Source organism: Thunnus thynnus, chromosome 14 (genome assembly GCF_963924715.1).
Source record: "Thunnus thynnus chromosome 14, fThuThy2.1, whole genome shotgun sequence".
Taxonomy (NCBI): Eukaryota; Metazoa; Chordata; class Actinopteri; order Scombriformes; family Scombridae; genus Thunnus; species Thunnus thynnus.
In genome coordinates, this window is record NC_089530.1 from 15,711,802 (window position 1) to 15,728,532 (window position 16,731).

General features: G+C 39.5%; 1 protein-coding gene and 1 long non-coding RNA gene across 2 annotated transcripts; both read left to right on the top strand.

Moving 5' to 3' along the window:
• Positions 1-154: 154 nt before the first annotated feature.
• Positions 155-13,375, top strand: LOC137197066 (exportin-5). The gene is made up of 33 exons (XM_067610168.1): positions 155-385; positions 873-994; positions 1,089-1,161; positions 1,286-1,423; positions 2,409-2,591; positions 2,794-2,820; positions 2,932-3,117; positions 4,117-4,193; positions 4,283-4,327; positions 4,440-4,530; positions 4,631-4,714; positions 4,824-4,949; positions 5,035-5,125; positions 5,224-5,352; positions 5,461-5,576; positions 5,681-5,836; positions 5,978-6,019; positions 6,115-6,204; positions 6,355-6,554; positions 6,646-6,748; positions 6,904-7,085; positions 7,232-7,332; positions 7,433-7,529; positions 7,632-7,767; positions 7,927-8,025; positions 8,140-8,186; positions 8,557-8,657; positions 9,636-9,695; positions 9,793-9,887; positions 9,987-10,094; positions 10,558-10,695; positions 10,891-11,055; positions 11,315-13,375. The coding sequence occupies exons 1-33, from the start codon at positions 284-286 to the stop codon at positions 11,459-11,461; spliced, it is 3,657 nt and encodes a 1,218-aa protein (XP_067466269.1). The 5' UTR covers positions 155-283; the 3' UTR covers positions 11,462-13,375.
• Positions 13,376-14,021: 646 nt separating this feature from the next.
• On the top strand, positions 14,022-16,236 carry LOC137197067 (uncharacterized). Its single transcript, XR_010931346.1, has 2 exons — positions 14,022-14,143; positions 15,481-16,236. It is a non-coding gene; the product is annotated as an uncharacterized lncRNA (long non-coding RNA).
• Positions 16,237-16,731: the final 495 nt, after the last annotated feature.

The following is a 16,731-nucleotide window of genomic DNA, read 5'->3' on the forward strand; positions in this document are numbered from 1 at the left end:
ACACTAAGGCTCCGCAGTTCTCATATATCAGGCAGATGCACTTTTTAAACTAACAAGCGAGTTGTCTTTCCATGTAGAGACGATCTTTAAAAAAAAATGTCGCTTTTACTACAACTCCCAGAATTCCCATTCAACGGCGAGCTAGAAGTTCAAACCACGCAGCACGTTTTGTGCACGTTGGAGCCTCCCTGAGCAGCACACGTAGCCGACTGCTGTGCAGGTGTTTTGCATAAGGGAGCCCCTCGCTTTCGTCTTAATATTGTGCCAGACGCTACCTGAAGTCATGGCTGACCAGGTGGCCGCCGTGTGCGATCAGCTTATCAAAGCTGTGAATGTGATGATGGATGCAGAAACAAGCCAAATTTACCGACTGGAGGCCCTAAAGGTGGTAGCATCGTTACAAGTCGCTAGCTAACTGCTAGATAGCTGAGCTTGACATTTAACGTTATTGCAGCTGTTGTGAAAGTAGGATTAAGTGCTTAGCTGACTAAAAAAAGTCCGTTTTTATCAGTTGGTTTAGTAGTGACAGCACTTCTCATACAGTTCGTTAACGTTAGTTAGCTAAATTTGCAGTGATGATGGACAGATGCTGTGCAGGCTAGCCGGTATGCTATGTTTATCACCTCACCGCTACATCAATGGTCGATTCACGTTCGTTCATTCATAGAAACGGTTACAACAGTTGTAATACAGGTAGTACTGCGGAGGTTATCAAAGACTGTGTTACTAATGGCAACGCTGCACCTAGGCTAAATGGCTAGTTGGTAGCTTAGCTGTATGCTATTTAGCTGTTTTTTGTAATGTTGGTGAGGCAGCTGTAACTGTCTGAAATATAATGTAATTATTTTTTTTAATTTTTTTTTTTTTACCAGTTTTGTGAGGAGTTTAAAGAGACAAGCTCCTTCTGTCTCCCATGTGGCTTACAATTAGCCGACAAAGCTCAGCCAGCTATAGTGAGACACTTTGGTTTGCAAATCCTGGAGCACGTCGTCAAGTGAGTGTGACACAGCCGTCATACATCAAGTGTGACCAATAATTACATGAGTAAAACTGCTTTTGTGAATGACAGACTGTTTTTTTTCTTGCAGGTTCCGATGGAACAATATGCAACAACAAGAAAAAGTCCAGTTAAAGGACTGTGCCATGCAGCTGTTATCAAACGTGAGTGTGATTTGAATAATAGACTGTTAACATGTGGTAGAACAACCATCTGTCATATGGTTCAATGAAAACTGTATTACTGTCAGTAGGAGACACTTATCTGACCTGCCTTGACTCTTATCAGGGTACTCATTCTATCCTGGAGGAGGAGAGTCACATTAAAGATGCCCTTTCACGAATCATAGTGGAAATGATAAAGCGAGAATGGCCTCAACATTGGCCGGATATGCTGAAAGAGATGGAGGCTCTCACAAGCCAAGGGGTGAGTGACTTTTATATAGTGCAGAAAACTGATTGCTACAGCATGTACAGTATGTCGTTTCCTTTGGCACCTCTATTGCAATTTGAATATGCAATAATTGGCATGCAAAATAGTACCAGTCGAGGATTAGTCATGTCAGTGTGGTCTCTGATAGATATGTTATCTTTCAGGGAGTAAATAGCATCTTTTTTGACTTTATTATTTTATCTGTGTAAACCAAAGTCTTGGCCTTTCCAAGCAGATTAAAAAAAAAAAGATGCAGCCCTTTAAAGGACAGGTTCACAATTTTTCTCTCATTTATCATTTGTACACATTTCACTGGCTTCCTTGGTGTCTTTGGAAACACTGGAATCTTTTGTATTTGAAATGAGTTTTGCGGGTCGAACAGTCTTGTTCTGCACAACATGAGTTAGGAATGATGGACCCAGTAAAGGGTATGTGGGGATAAGAGGCAAATTAAAGGACAGGTTCACAATTTTTCAAGTCTTGTCTTAAAACAATAGTCAGGTACCCAAATGAACATTGAAATAGGTTTTTCTTGCCATAATCATTCCTCCTGTTCATACTGACCATTAGGTTACAGTCTTGTTAGTGCCAAAAACCCTCTTTTGGTTACTATACTCCCACTGCAGCTCAACAGGGAAACACAAAGAGGGAATATCCACTTGATATGACAAACTCAGACTGCTGAAGCCTCATATAAGCTTCAGATAAACTTTTAAATTAATTTTTGCACAAAATGACTGTGTGGAGACACTGTGGATTTTGGCCTCCATCACTTACCTTGAAAGCGCATTTAATGGGGATCTTTTATCATCCAGTATGAACAGGAGAAATGATTACAGCAAGGAAAACCTCTTTCAGTGTTCATATGGGCTCCTGATTGTTGTTTTAAGACAGACTTGGAAAAATTGTGAACCTATCCTTTAAGCCTATTGTTACGGACTTTTTAACATCAACTAAAACTCATGTCTGCTTTTCACAGGAGGCACAGACAGAGCTGGTGATGCTGATCCTGTTGAGGCTGGCGGAGGATGTGATCACCTTTCAGACGTTGCCCGCACAGCGCCGCAGAGACATCCAGCAGACGCTCACCCAAAACATGGACAACATCTTCAGCTTCATGATGGCCATTCTGCATCTTAATGTTGAAGACTACCGTAAACTGGTCAGTGCGGTCTTAACTACCACCTGCACAGCTGGTTAAATTTTATTGTAGAAAAAACATCAGGATTCATTTAATATCTCACAATTTTGTTATTATTGTTATTTATTGACACAGAATCACTGATATTGCTAAATCAAATAAAGAAACAATGAAGTGAATATTTGTCTGATATGCTTGTTTTTGTATCTTTCTTTTAATCCAGAAAGGGTCACCAGGACACGAATTGCAGGTAAGACAACATTAGTGCATCTCTGCTGTAAATTCACTTGTTTTGATTAGTCTGATTACTCTGATGCGCCAAGGCTCTACATTCATCACTCTCCTGTCCTTCCACACACAGACTAGAGCTCACTGTCGAGTCGCCGTGACTACGCTGAACACACTAGCGGGCTACATAGACTGGGTGTCACTGGTGCACATAACTTCTGGAAACTGTCATCTGCTGGAGATGCTGTGTCTGCTGCTCAGTGAGCCGGAGCTGCAGCTGGAAGCAGCAGAGTGTCTGCTCATCGCCATCAGACGGAAGGTGAGTCACAGGGTTTTTTACAGAGTCCAGGGTTGAGCCTTAATGCAAACTTGATGGCTGGGTGATGTCATTTTTACCTCCGGTGAGGAGGTTTCAGTCTGATTTATTGGTCTCGGATTTTAATGGAATTTGGTGGAAAGTTAAGCCAAAGAAGTGAATAAGATTTTGGTGATGATCCAGAGAAATAGCGCTACCATGTGGCCATTTATAGCATATTGTTTTGGCTTATCCTGATTTGAGACATTTAGAGACAATGAATTCCAAGACAGATCTGGCAATATAGATTTTCCACCACTTAAAATCTTTTTGCAAATTTCTTGTTACTACTCCTACAAATTTTCATCAAGTCATCACCAAAGTAGATACATTGAATATATGAATAAACCCAAGAAGATATGCCACACTGTGTTCCAGAAATTGGTTGACACTATCTTCTAGGTCTATTTAATCATCAAATAGTAATAGTCAATATAATTTACATATGTGTAGATAATTTAGAAGATGTGCGTGTCAACCCAGGGAGATCCTGCAAAAATCTCATGGAAAATCATATAGATGGTGCTACAGCAGCATTATAGTTTGACTTGGCTGTAAGTCATGAGTCTAAATCACTTTAAATTTTGCTCAATTCATCCCAGCACAATTCCTTATTTCTCAGACAGGATTTAGATATTTCCCAAAAATTACAGCTGCCATCTGTCACTGCCTGTACTTGACCCGATCCAGATGCAGATTAAAACATTCTCTTATTGTAAAATAATACGTTTAGGGTATTGTGCAGCCTTGGTTGAAGTATGTGCTCTCTGACTGCTTTCTGGTTAGAATATATAATTGTAGTATATAACTGTTGTGTAGTATATATTAATTGTACATCCATACATCTGCCATGCTAAGCACACTTTATAACAACAAGGATTTTTTTTGAGTAATTGGACACATGTCAAGCATTTATTTGATAGTAATAAGCTATTTATAATCAGATGTATCATTCTGCCACAGGGTAAGCTGGAGGATAGGAAGCCATTCATGCTGCTGTTTGATGATGTGGCCATCCACTACATCCTTTCTGCAGCCCAGTGAGTACAACTACTTCTCTGCATCATCCCTCTCTACAGGCCTCAACATGTCCTTTCACTGTTACTGACTGACATGTGTCTGATTACAGGTCAGCAGATGGACTAGCGATATGCAAGAAATCCTCTGATGCACAGTAAGTAATGTGACACACCTGATGACTGCAGCACAAAAACAGATGTTGGACAGTCCGAAATGTGTTCACTACATCTGGCTGTGACTCATAGACTTTTTGTTTACTTCTGTAGAGCAGTGGAGGTGGTGGAGCGACGTTACAGCTTCCTGAAGAGGTTGTGTCAGGTCCTCTGCGCACTGGGAAACCAGCTTTGTTCGTTAGTGGTGAGTTTGTAATAATTTGGTCACGCATTAATTGTATCTGTGCTTGGTTTCCACACACATTCAGAGTTTTAACAAAAGAAATATGATGTTGTCTCCGCAGGGTTCAGATGTAGAGGTTGAGGTACCTGCAAATCTCAGCAAATACATGGAAGCCATTTTAGCCTTTACTACACATTCCAGTCAGGTGAGATGAAAATAATTCCAAGATTTCACCTCTAACATTGACTTAATAGAAGTATGAATCCTTCAGCTGTGTTTAATCTCTCTTCTTGTGCTTTTTTTCACTTCTAAAGTTTTTGAAGTCGTCCACTCTGGCTACTTGGGGAGCTTTATTCAGACATGAGACTCTGTCAAAAGAAGCGGTTGTTGTGGAGATGGCCGTCAAATACCTCAGAGCATCTATGACCAACCTAGTCAAGGTGAGAAAGTGATGTCAGCGTTACCGTTCCCAGTGTACATGGAAGCCAAACTGGATATTAATTCAGCTTTTGTCTTTCTCTCCAGACTGGGTTTCCATCTAAAAATGATAACCCAAGTTGTGAGTACTCCAGGGTGGACTTTGACAGTGACGAGGACTTCTACTCATTCTTTAATTGTAAGTATTTTGGATTCAGCTTTACTTGACTTAAGAACTGTGTTCTTTATTTTATCCCTTGATGTTTTTATTTTATGGTACATTTGAATTTTTAACAGCTTTCCGAGCGCAGCAGGGAGAGGTGGTGAGGACTGCGTGTCGCATTGTTCCTCTGGAAGCTTTCCAGATAGCAGCAGAATGGTTGCAGTATCAGATCGCCAGCCCTATTGACACAGGGGATACCACATGTAAGTGTTTGTCCTTGCTCTTGACACCTTTTTAGAATCAGAGAAGGGGATTGATAACTCTGCGTTTTGGATTTTGCATCACTTCTCTCTCTCTTTACACCACACTAGCTAAGACTGCTGAGGGCCTGTGCTCCTTCCTGTCTCCGTCAGTGGTCCAGTGGGACGCAATGACTATCTTCATGGAGTGCATGGTCGCACAGATCTTCAGAAGCCTAGGGGAGGAGGTAACAAGAACAAATTTACCTAACAGAACAAAACCACACAAGAAAAAAATGTTGATTGCAATGATGTGAAAGTTTGCCCCCTCCGTCTGCTTCTTACCATGTAGAAGTTGCCCATAGATCAGAGCATGGAGCTGCTGCAGGCCGTGCTGAACTACGAGACCAAAGACCCGCTCATCTTGTCCTGTGTACTCACCAACGTCTCCGCTCTGTTCCCGTTTGTCATACACAGACAGCACTTCCTGCCACAGGTCCTCTACAAGGTCAGAGAACACATTCTTTGGTGCCTTCAGTATGGAAATGCAATTTGAACGTTAAATGCATCATACAGTACATTGCATTTCTGTGTTTTGCAAATGTTGCCATAATTTTTCAAAATGTTTCGTATTGTTTTGGCTCTACAGCTGTTTAAAGCCATCACGTTTGACGTCGGTCATGAAAATAAGGTGAGTTTCCCTCACAGAACCATATATATCAGCATTTTTTTCTAATCCTTCACATCCAAGACCAAAAAAATGTATTCTCCAACTGACGTCTTCAGGCACCTCGCACCCGAGCTGTCAAAAATGTGAGGAGGCACGCCTGTTCTTCCATTATCAAGATTTGCCGGGATTACCCACAGTTCATTTTGGTAAATATCCTAATATCACAATCCTAATATTATACTTGCTTTCAGGTGATGTATTTTATGCACAAAATTAGTACCCGAAGTACACTGTGCTGAACAGGCACGAATAAATGTTTGTGACCGTTGTATAATTTATCTCTTATTCCTCTGCAGCCTTGTTTTGACATGTTTTACAATCATGTGAAGAAGCTGTTCTCCAATGACGCCACGCTGACTCACATGGAAAAATGTTCACTGATGGAAGCTCTGGTGCTCATCAGTAACCAGTTCAAAGACTTTGCCAAGCAGAAAGCCTTTTTAGATGAACTGATGGCCTCTGTGGTTGCAGACTGGACCTCAGAAGAGATGAGGCAGTACGTCTGAACTCCTCCTAGTTTTCGCAACATTGTGAGCAGTTTATTTTAATGTCAGAACATATAATTGGCTGTTTTCTTTGTCTTCCAGTGTGCTGTGGGACCCTGTGGCGTTCCTGTCCTTTGTTGGAGCTGATCAGGTGGTCACTGAGCAGAGTAAAGATACAGACACAGCAGGCTTTAATAGAGGGCGGGTAAGTGTGTGGGTGTGAATGAAATGAGATGGAGTGTAAGCTCTTTGTAGTCATGACTGAATTTCTACCACTGAGAGGTGGTAGACCATTGTAGACTTTGCTGGAAAATAAACACCAATCTGTTGTTTTGTCCCTCTCTTTCAACCTTCTTTTAGTTGAGTTTCTGCTTGTATGCCATGTTGGGCGTAGTGAAACGGGCACGTTGGCCTGCAGACCTGGAGGAAGCCAAGGCTGGGGGCTTTGTGGTGGGTTACACCCCAGCTGGAACTCCCATCTACAGAAACCCCTGCACCGCCCATTTCCTTCTCTTGCTGCCCAACCTGCTGGCTCTAATCAGGTACGCTTGTGGGTTGTATCCTGCTTTATTACATTTTTATACCAAAAACTTGACAACTATTTTCCTGAGAAATTGGTGTAAAAGCGGTATGAGTGTGCTTAATTGTGTTTTAATGACAAGTTTCTTTTCCTTTCTCCTCACTGCAGGACTCACAACAGTCTGTTCTTGCCAGAGAACAGGGCTCGTCTGAGTGAGACCTTCTCCAGAGCCCACGAGGTGATGGATGCAGAGAAAAATGTGATTCTTGGTGAGAGGAGCTTTCTGCACATGCTTTCTTTCGCTCATACCGAGACATCATCTGTAAAGGTTATGATAAAAAAACCTTTTCAATGCCATGTTGTCTCCAGGTCTCTCTCAGCATCTCCTGGATATTCATGACACTCCTTTGTATAGATCCAACCTGGAGCGGATGCAGGGATTTTTCACCACATTGAATGACAACTGGTGAGAATTGTGTCGTAGCAGTTTGCAGTTATTTTCCCCCAAACTTTTTATTTGTATTGTTTACACCTTCTTTTTCTTCTTTTGCTCCCTCTACCTCTGCAGCTTCCATGTCTTGGGAAATGCAGGTCTGTCCCTGCAGCAGGAATTCTACACCATTGAGAGGTTGGCTGAAGAAATAGCTGCCTCTGCTTTCGTCTCCCTCGACCATGTGCCTGACCACAGACTTCGTCCTATGATTCATATCCTTATTTGCTTTTGAGTCACTGCCAGTCTTTGCCTTTACTGATTTTAGTCAGTGGTTTGGTGATATATATTTGTGTAGAAGATCTTCTCTGGATGGATGGATATAACTTGAGCTATTGCTTTACGTGAACATCATGTTTCCTTAACCAGTGCACGTGTGTTTCTGAGGCAGTTGGTGCTATCATGTCCTCAGGAGTACTACGACAGTCTCCTCTGCCCCCTGCTGAGCCCTCTGTTCGCCTACATGCTGCAGGTCAGGATCCTCCCGCACACCTTATTCTGTAGCAACATTAGAAAGCTTTTGTTCACTCGGTAAAGAATCGATTGTTTTAGTTGCCAAATCTCATTCTTCTGTTTAATACAACAGAGTCTCAACATGAAGTGGCAGGTCATCAACCAGAGGACTTCTGTCAAGTAAGTTGTGGGCAAGTGTCATATGTGCGTCTTTGTGTGAAAACATTGGATCGGTGCTTGCCAGTCGAGAATGGCTGTAGTTGTATAGACCCCATTTGTTTAACATGAATGCCCTGAATACAAATTACAACTCATGCTATGACTACAGTTTTGTTTAATTGCAGATTTTTTTTTAATATAAAAGAAAATATCTATTAAACGTTGTTTTCCATCGTATGTTTCTGCTGTTAGCTTATATGAACTCTTCTCAAATCACTGTAAAACCTTCACTGAATAATATGTCTAGTTTTTTGACAGCTCACTGTGTTGAGGCTACAATTTGAATATGTGGACTTGACGGTGACATGTCAGTTGTTTCTCTGTTTTTTAGTGATGAGGAGGAGGTGGTGTGCCATGACAGTCAGGTGACGCAGGAGATGTTGGAGGAGCAGCTGGTACGCCTGCTCACCAGGGAGGTGCTGGATCTTCTCAGTAAGTTTTCAGTATCTTTACTCTCCTACCACCCTTCAGTAACCGCTCCCTTTAACATTTTGATACATGAATAGCAAACACACAAAACATTTGTACAGAGCTGCTGATTTAAAGATTAATTTATCACCTGAAAAATGATCATTCATGTGACGCTCCTCATTTTGAAATAAGCTGAGTTAAGGGTTTTGAATTTGTCGTATTGATTTAAAAATAAAGTTTATTGCACATGTGAGTTATTTTTTTATTACAATGATGTTAGTGGTTTTATGGTAGTAATATATTGTTCCTGTCTAAATTCACTGTTAAACATGAAGTGAACCTTATATATCTTATTACTCAATACTGCTAATGCACTTTAGTCATGTGGTAAGGTTGCGTTTCTGCCAGCTACACAAGCTAAATCTGTTTGAGAAGACAATGGGAAAGTGCAAAAATCAGCCTGTTGTTAGATCCAACTGAGACATACTGGGGTAGATGCTGCCTATAGGTTTTCCAAAACACAAAGGAAAGTTTGTTTAGGATGATTGACAATAATATCTTCGTCAAAATCGACAGTTCACTTGATTGTTGGAAAATGTTTTTGTCAAGTACTATGAATTGTCAGATTTCTCTGAAATTAGTCCTCTGTCACAAGATGAGCTTTGTTTCACACATGTGATGAAACAAAACAGTAATATTACAAAGAAAAAGCTGCAGTACATTCAGTTTCATTATTTGCTGTTGCTTTCACATTCGTCTTGGTATGCATGTGAAGGATCTTTGCTCTTCCTCAACTGTGCACTCCCAAACTAAAATAGCCAAGACACAGTGGGCTATGAGGGTGATTTTGCAATGTTGCTTTATTGAGAGGATACTGAGAAATATGAGGATTTGAAGGATAAAGCGCATAATCACCCAATCAGCTTTTACTCTAAGACTGAGGGGGAGCTGGGAAGTTGAATTATTAGGTGGCCACAATACTTCTCTTCTTCCTTCTAGCTGTGAGCTGTATTTCAAGAAAAGTGCCTGAACCAGCAGCAAATAAGGAGGAAATCGATGGTAAGAGTCAAATTAGAACATTTGAATCCAAGTTGATTTTAATTCAATGTTTTTTGGACAAGTGTCTGATGGTTTTGCCTGTAATGTGTACTATTAGAGGAAGACATGATGATGGATTCAGTGCAGACGGCGTCTTCTGCACAGCCCACAGAGGAGCTGACTGAGCTGGGAAAATGCCTGATGAAACACGAGGTTAACCTCTGACACACTGTATTACATTAACAGAGGACTGCATTCTCACACATTACAGGCTGTATATGAACTCAAGGTTTTCTCTTTTTCATTGTCCAGACCATCTACATGAACCTGCTGACCCTTTCCTTCACCTCGCTGTCATGGAAGGACACAACTAACTGTCACCGAACTGCTTCCATGGTCTGCTGGACCCTTCTGCGGCAGGTAGCACACTCAATACAACAAATGTTTAATTGAAGTCTGGATCTTTTTTATCTTTTCCTGTCACACATTTAAAGGATAAGGCTGGTGATTTCTATATTTCTGTTATTGTCCATAAATCCCATTTAAAAAGTACATCAGATCACAACTTTTTGTTAGTTGTCAGACTTATTTATCATGCAGTAATATAAGCTTGACCTCACACTTTTTCTTTTAAACACACTCAGCCACATTTCTGACCGCTAATGTATTTATGTCCTTGTTTAATAGACTGTTTTGTCTTTGCTCTGTCAAATTCATTCATTGAATGCTTGAACTAATAAATGCACCAACAAATATTCAGGGTATCACTCACCACCTGTGGATTTGCACGGTGGCTGTAAAAAGTTTTTAGTTTTGTCTAAAAGTTCTACATATTTTATAAGGTTTCCTCCTACATCTGCTCTCTCTCTCTCTCTCTCTCCAGGTCGTAGGGGGAAATCTTCTTCCTGAGGCGGTTACATGGTTCTATACCAGCGTTCTGAGGGGCCTTCAAGTTCATGGGCAGCACGAAGTCTGCAAATCTACCCTCTCTCAGCTGGCCATGCTCATCTATGAAAACCTGGTGAGACTAACGGCAACCATCTCTGTCATCAGCTTTTTATTTTTGCCTTTATATGGTCCATTTTCCCCGTGGGGATTTTTTAGTGTTTAGGGCTATAATCCCAAATTTGAAATTTTATCTCTGGGACTTTCAGGTTAATTCTAGAAAATGCATCTCTTTCAATCTCCTTGCTTGTTTCTGTCCATCAAATCTTAGCGGCCTCGTTACATTGAGCTGAGAGCAGTGATGACCCAGATCCCAAACATCAATGTGGAGGCTCTGGACCAGTATGACCACAGGCTGATGGACCCCAACGCCCAGAACGTCGGAGACAAGAAGAGGAAAGACCAGTTCAAGAAGCTCATTGCAGGAACTATTGGGGTAATGCCTCATTTAGCCACTAGAGAGCAGTGCCTCTCTAGTATATCTCACCGTAGACTGCTCATCAGATGTGACCAGAGACGCCGTTAATAGTGCAAGTCATTACTCAGCAGTGTGATTCCAGCTATGTTGTAAATCTTCTGTGCTAGGCTGCAGAAAATGTGCAGCAGCTCAACAGGGTTGTACAATTTAATGAAATTCTTTCTGGTAGATCTCGGATAGCTGTGTTTAACCTCTCCTCTCCGTCCTCTGCCAACAGACAGCTCTGTGCCAGCAGTTCAGGAAGGAGGTTCATATCCGGAATCTTCCATCGCTCTTTAAAAAGCCGAAGCCAGACAAGGATGTGCAGAAAAGCGAAGCACTGGGCCTGGCAGCTCTCTTCTCCCCGGAGAATAATACCCTGTAGGAACACATAATGGTTCTAATGGACTTTCATACTGACTGAAGAAAGAGTTATGTGTACACACCAGGGTTCCCTCAACATCCTCTAGACAGGACGGTGCGCACTACCCGACATATCTGTCAACACTGCTGTTCTTCAATTTATTTTAACCCTCATTGTTCTGCTATAAAATGCATTACTGCTGCTAATTTGCTGTGTTACACAGCACCACTCACACAAGTAGTATTTTTCCACTAGTCATTTGTGCCGGCAAGTATCACACAGCGGATACCAATGAAGGATGTGTGTATATAAGGTTATGGAAATTTTTAGGAAACATTTCAGATTGAATCTGTTTGTCAGATTGTGTAAAGAGACCATCTTAAAATAGCAGGCTAACCATTAAGATACGCTCTGCAGCAAAAGCTCTATTCAGCCACAAAACTACATTGAAATAGGACAATTATGTATTCTGTCAGTTTACTGTGGGCCTTTTTTCTTTTCAAGGGGCAATATTTGCCCATTGCCATCATGCAAACTAAGCAGGTCATAGATTTATGCGACTAAGGAGACGCACTAAGAGCTCAGCTGTGGTCTGAAAGATATTCAGCATAGAAATGGGTATTTAATGATATCCATACGAGCAAAGCCAGTATAGCCAATCGTTGCACGAGTAGCCTGTTAGCATGCTTCGAAAGAAAGTGTGTGTGTGTAGCTTTTGGAGAGGTGGAGGCTCATTGTACTTTAAAAAAGAAAAAAAAAAATCTTAATTTCAGAGGTTAGTGTTGGCAGATTCGTTGTGCGACCATGCTGCTACACTAAGGCTGTTACATCCCAGGTTAAAAAGAAAGGAAAAAGGAAAATCGATGCATACTTCTCTATTTTAATTTCCTTTTCACTAGATGAGCTTGAATGCAGTTTTTGATTCTGGAGGATGTGCTAGTGGTACCTCAGGTTGTGACGTTCCCTATGATGGGGTGAAGATACTTTATGGAAACGCAACGTAAGAAAAAAAAAAAAGCAGCTGGATTGTGTTTTCACAAATGTTTTTTCTTGTAGATTTAAATGAGTTACAGTATTCTATTTTGCAGATTGTTGGTTATGGCAGTGATTGTTTGCATTTTGTCAATTGTTCATATCAGCACAACTCATAAGGCCCAAGTACTGTTTTGAATTGCTTATTTAAACGCAGAGCACATATACTACAAATTACCCATTAAACACATTTTGTGCCAAAGCACTCAACATAGAGTTGTTTGACAAATGTGACCTGACAGTCATGTCCGAGGAGCAAAACCTAATAACATTCAACTTTAATAAAGATTATCTTTAATGGTGGACTCAACCAATGTGTAGCTTAAACCAAGTCTGTTGTATTTGAGCTGTTCAATTGGTGATGACTTTGGGATTTTCTGTTTTTCACATGTTGATTTGTGTTTTTACTGGTTTTGCCAGCCATGAAAAAAAAAGATGAACCAGCACTACATTCCTTCATTGTCTAAGGGATTGTTTTTAGGCATATATTTGTTGGATGTATTTGACTCTTATGGAGCCATCATGGTAGAGTGATTTTCTTTTTAAACCTTGTATTGTGTAGATTGAGCCTAAAATAAATGGGAGTTATTTTCTATATTTTGACTCTGAGTGAGTCCCGTCACTTCTCTCCACGTATACGGACGAGTCTACATATCAGATGTCGTACTGAAAACAAGTTCACATCATACTCGGACTCCCAGGATTAGAAACAGTCATGAAGTTTTCAAATGAATTGACTTCGCTGTCTTTGTGGTGATTGTTCACATGTGGCCATTTAGAAAAAAAAGAAAAAAAGAAGCTTGTTCAACACTAAAATGTTCTGTACAAAGAAGAAAATAGGCTTTTTAAAAGTGTAGTGTGGTTTATATTTTGTTGTTTTTAAATAAAAAAATATCATTTTAATTTGTGTAAAATTTCTCGTTTTTCTGTTTATATTAAATAAACTAGTTAAAATAGACTTTTTGTTAATTGTTCACATTTATTTTATTTTGCACATGCACATTCAAAACAACTGCAAAATGAGCATTACACTGAAATATTTAACATCAGTGTAAAGATTTTTCTCACTTTTCCTTTATTAATATTAAATTATTGTATATAATGTTTTAATTTGAGGTGTGGTAAATCATTTGCAGGCATGTCTTTCAACAACCATATTGCTTGTTTTGTCATGTCTCCCTATGAGGTTATAATACATTTGCCAAAGTATTGTGTCCCATGTGCATGTTTGATATAAGCAAGCAGCCAAGATATCTTAAAAATCTTGTAAAAATTTGTCAAGTACAATTTTTGACAATGGACCAGGGGAAACAACATTTTTTTCTTTCTGCATCAAATTTATTCTCGATGCTTATTTAGTCAAAAGGTTGTCAGTGAAGATGAAAAATTACAATTTAATAAGTGTCTCAAACCTCAGTTTTCTAATAACTGAAGTGAGTCCGTTTCATGCAGTGATATTAGTGAAAAGGGAGCACTTTGGACGCAAATTGGTGAAGACAGTTCTGCAAAACAAGCAGCAGGGTTAATGAGCGGTCAGTTCACACTCCGGGTCGATGGGGGCGCTAATGAGCTGTTAGCTAACTGCCAGCAGCAGTAAGTGACTGACAGCGTCAACTGAAGCGAAGAAGAAATGTGTTTAATCATGGATGATGCTCGTTCAGTCTGCAGATGGTATGTTGTTGACTTTGTTCTCAAGTATTTGGGGACTTAATGAATGAATCCGTGTAGGCTCCGTGGTTAGTAGGCAGTAGTTTGTGCCTCGAAGTGTTCAGTGTCAAAACCTCCTAAAAGTTAAAACAAGAACAAACACTGCTACGTTAGCTGTAGCTCTTTTACTTTGCAGTAACTTGTACGTTAGTATTTCTATTTTATGCTAATTTATATTTCCACTCCACATTTATTCATTTCCAGTTTATTGTCCTGCACATACCTGCATATTTCCCACAGGTCTCTTTAACTGAAACATATTTTATTCCCCTCAGATTTCAGGCAGTTACTTTTAAAATTAAGATTTTGTACATTAAATCTGTGACCAGTTAGTAAAATATAATGCATTACTAAAGATTAAACTACACCACACTACACAGAGCGGTTAAAATGAACTTCACCTCAACCTGTTATAGCATTAAAATACTGCTAACATGTACCAATAATAATAGTTCAATAATATAATATAACACTGATATGGCCCATTCTGCCTAAGAAGTACTAAAGTTTTTACGTTCTGATAATACTTTGGTACCTTTTACTGTGGCAAACATTTGACTTTTACTTGTAATTTAGTTTTATTACATATATATAGTGTGGTATTGCTATTGATCTGAATATTTCTTCCACCACTGCTCTTGTAATGTACTCGCTTTGCTGTTTACAGTTAAGAATCTTAACATTGTCCTTAAATTTCTGTTGGCTTTAAAGTCCTATAAAAACATTTATCCACAAATATCACATGTTCTCCTTGTTCCTGTGATTAAGCTGAACTGTGGTTGGTAAATCAGTAAGGCCCAGAGTATTTTCAAATGACAGCACCATCACATCAAATGGAGATTATTAATCAGATATACTATATTGTGCATCAGCCCATGTTTACCTGAGTGGAAGACTTTAAAAGCTCAAACAGCTGGTTCATCCAGCAGGATAGAAGAGGTTTATTAAAGGACAGTTTTACAATTATTTAATTATTTCATAACACAATACACATTTGTCCATATGTACACCGAAAGAGTTATTAGCCACTATAATCATTCCTTCTGTCTATGAAGAGATCCCTTCCTAGTGTGCAAAAAAATAAATAAAAAGCTGCACCCACCTTCATTATGCTGTCTCCCACCCACACTACACACTGTCTCAGGATTCTGGATTAGAAATACTGTCGAGTGCCTTAAAGGAATGTTTATGTCTTTTAGGGATGTGATGCTACAACAGCATCTCTGAATTTAAATCTAAATTACAGACTATATTATTGCTTCCTTTCCACTAATCCCCATTTCGCCCCCAATATCTTCCAGGGCCCATCCACCAGAACCAGCAGTCCTCCTGTTTTGGCCGTCACAGCTCCCTGGCTTCAAGATTCTCTCGTGCTGCGAGTCTGCAAACATGACCTTAAGATCGGCAACAAACACACCAACCACAGTATATTATATGATGAGATGAGAGATCTACAAAGAAAGAACACACCTCTTTTCTTGTTTGTACATACAATAATTAGAATTAAATGCAATTAATAAACCAAATGTAAACTAAAGGGTCACCCCTCTGCAAAACTATCACTCTCTTATTGACAAGTCTTTTAATAGGCTTTTTTTTTCCACATAAGACATTTTGAAAAAAGATCAAAACATTTGCACACTTATCTTTGTAAGTTATGGAAGATATTTTCACATGTCACAAGAACAAAAGCTCAGGTTTAATTAATAAAAACTCATGATGGTTTAAGTCCACTTAGTTGCTTCAGTTTCAGGGTCCTCGTTTTGTGTATGCTGGCTCACTGTCAAGACTTACTGGGGCTCTTGAATAGAGTATTGTCAATGTTATTAGTAACACCTGTGCAAAGGCGTATTCAGTGACTGTAGGACTAACGCTACACAACAAGTAAATCTAAGTTGTTAAGGTTTTCCTGAATGAAAGATTAACTTGTGAAGAAATGAGGATCATTGTTAACGTAGAGTTATTTGTACTGGAAGAAACAAAAATTCACTTTTTTTTCTTTGATAAAGGAAAAATGTTTGATGTTAAAATATTAATAAATAGTTCACAACAAAGTGGATGGACGATTCAGCTTTATGTTTGGGATCATTGCGTTTTTTTGTGTTTTCTTTTTCTTTTCTTTTTTTCCAATTTAACCAAGTGGCCATTCTCATGCAGGTTTTCCTCCAGGATCTCTATGTATTTTGCTCCATTTATTTGCCCCTTAAAATGTAATTTTTTTTTTGCCAAGACACTTGCTAACCAGCAGATGGATCTTCCACATACTGTTGTGCACAATTTAAAATAAATCTGTCACACTTTGTTTACATACAGGTGACCTCCATTCGGCTTAAGTATGTGACTTCCAAACACAATTGGCAACACTGATGGTATAATGGGTGTGGGCACCTTTAGGTTTCTTTTTTGTTGTTTAATGTATTTAATGTAGATAAATATGTGAACAGGTTGTTTTCATTTTTGTTGTGTTAATATTTAATCTGTTGATCAGTGTGAAAAAATCCCAATTATAGTGATTCAGTGTTGTAAAACAATAACACTACTAATACTGTTGT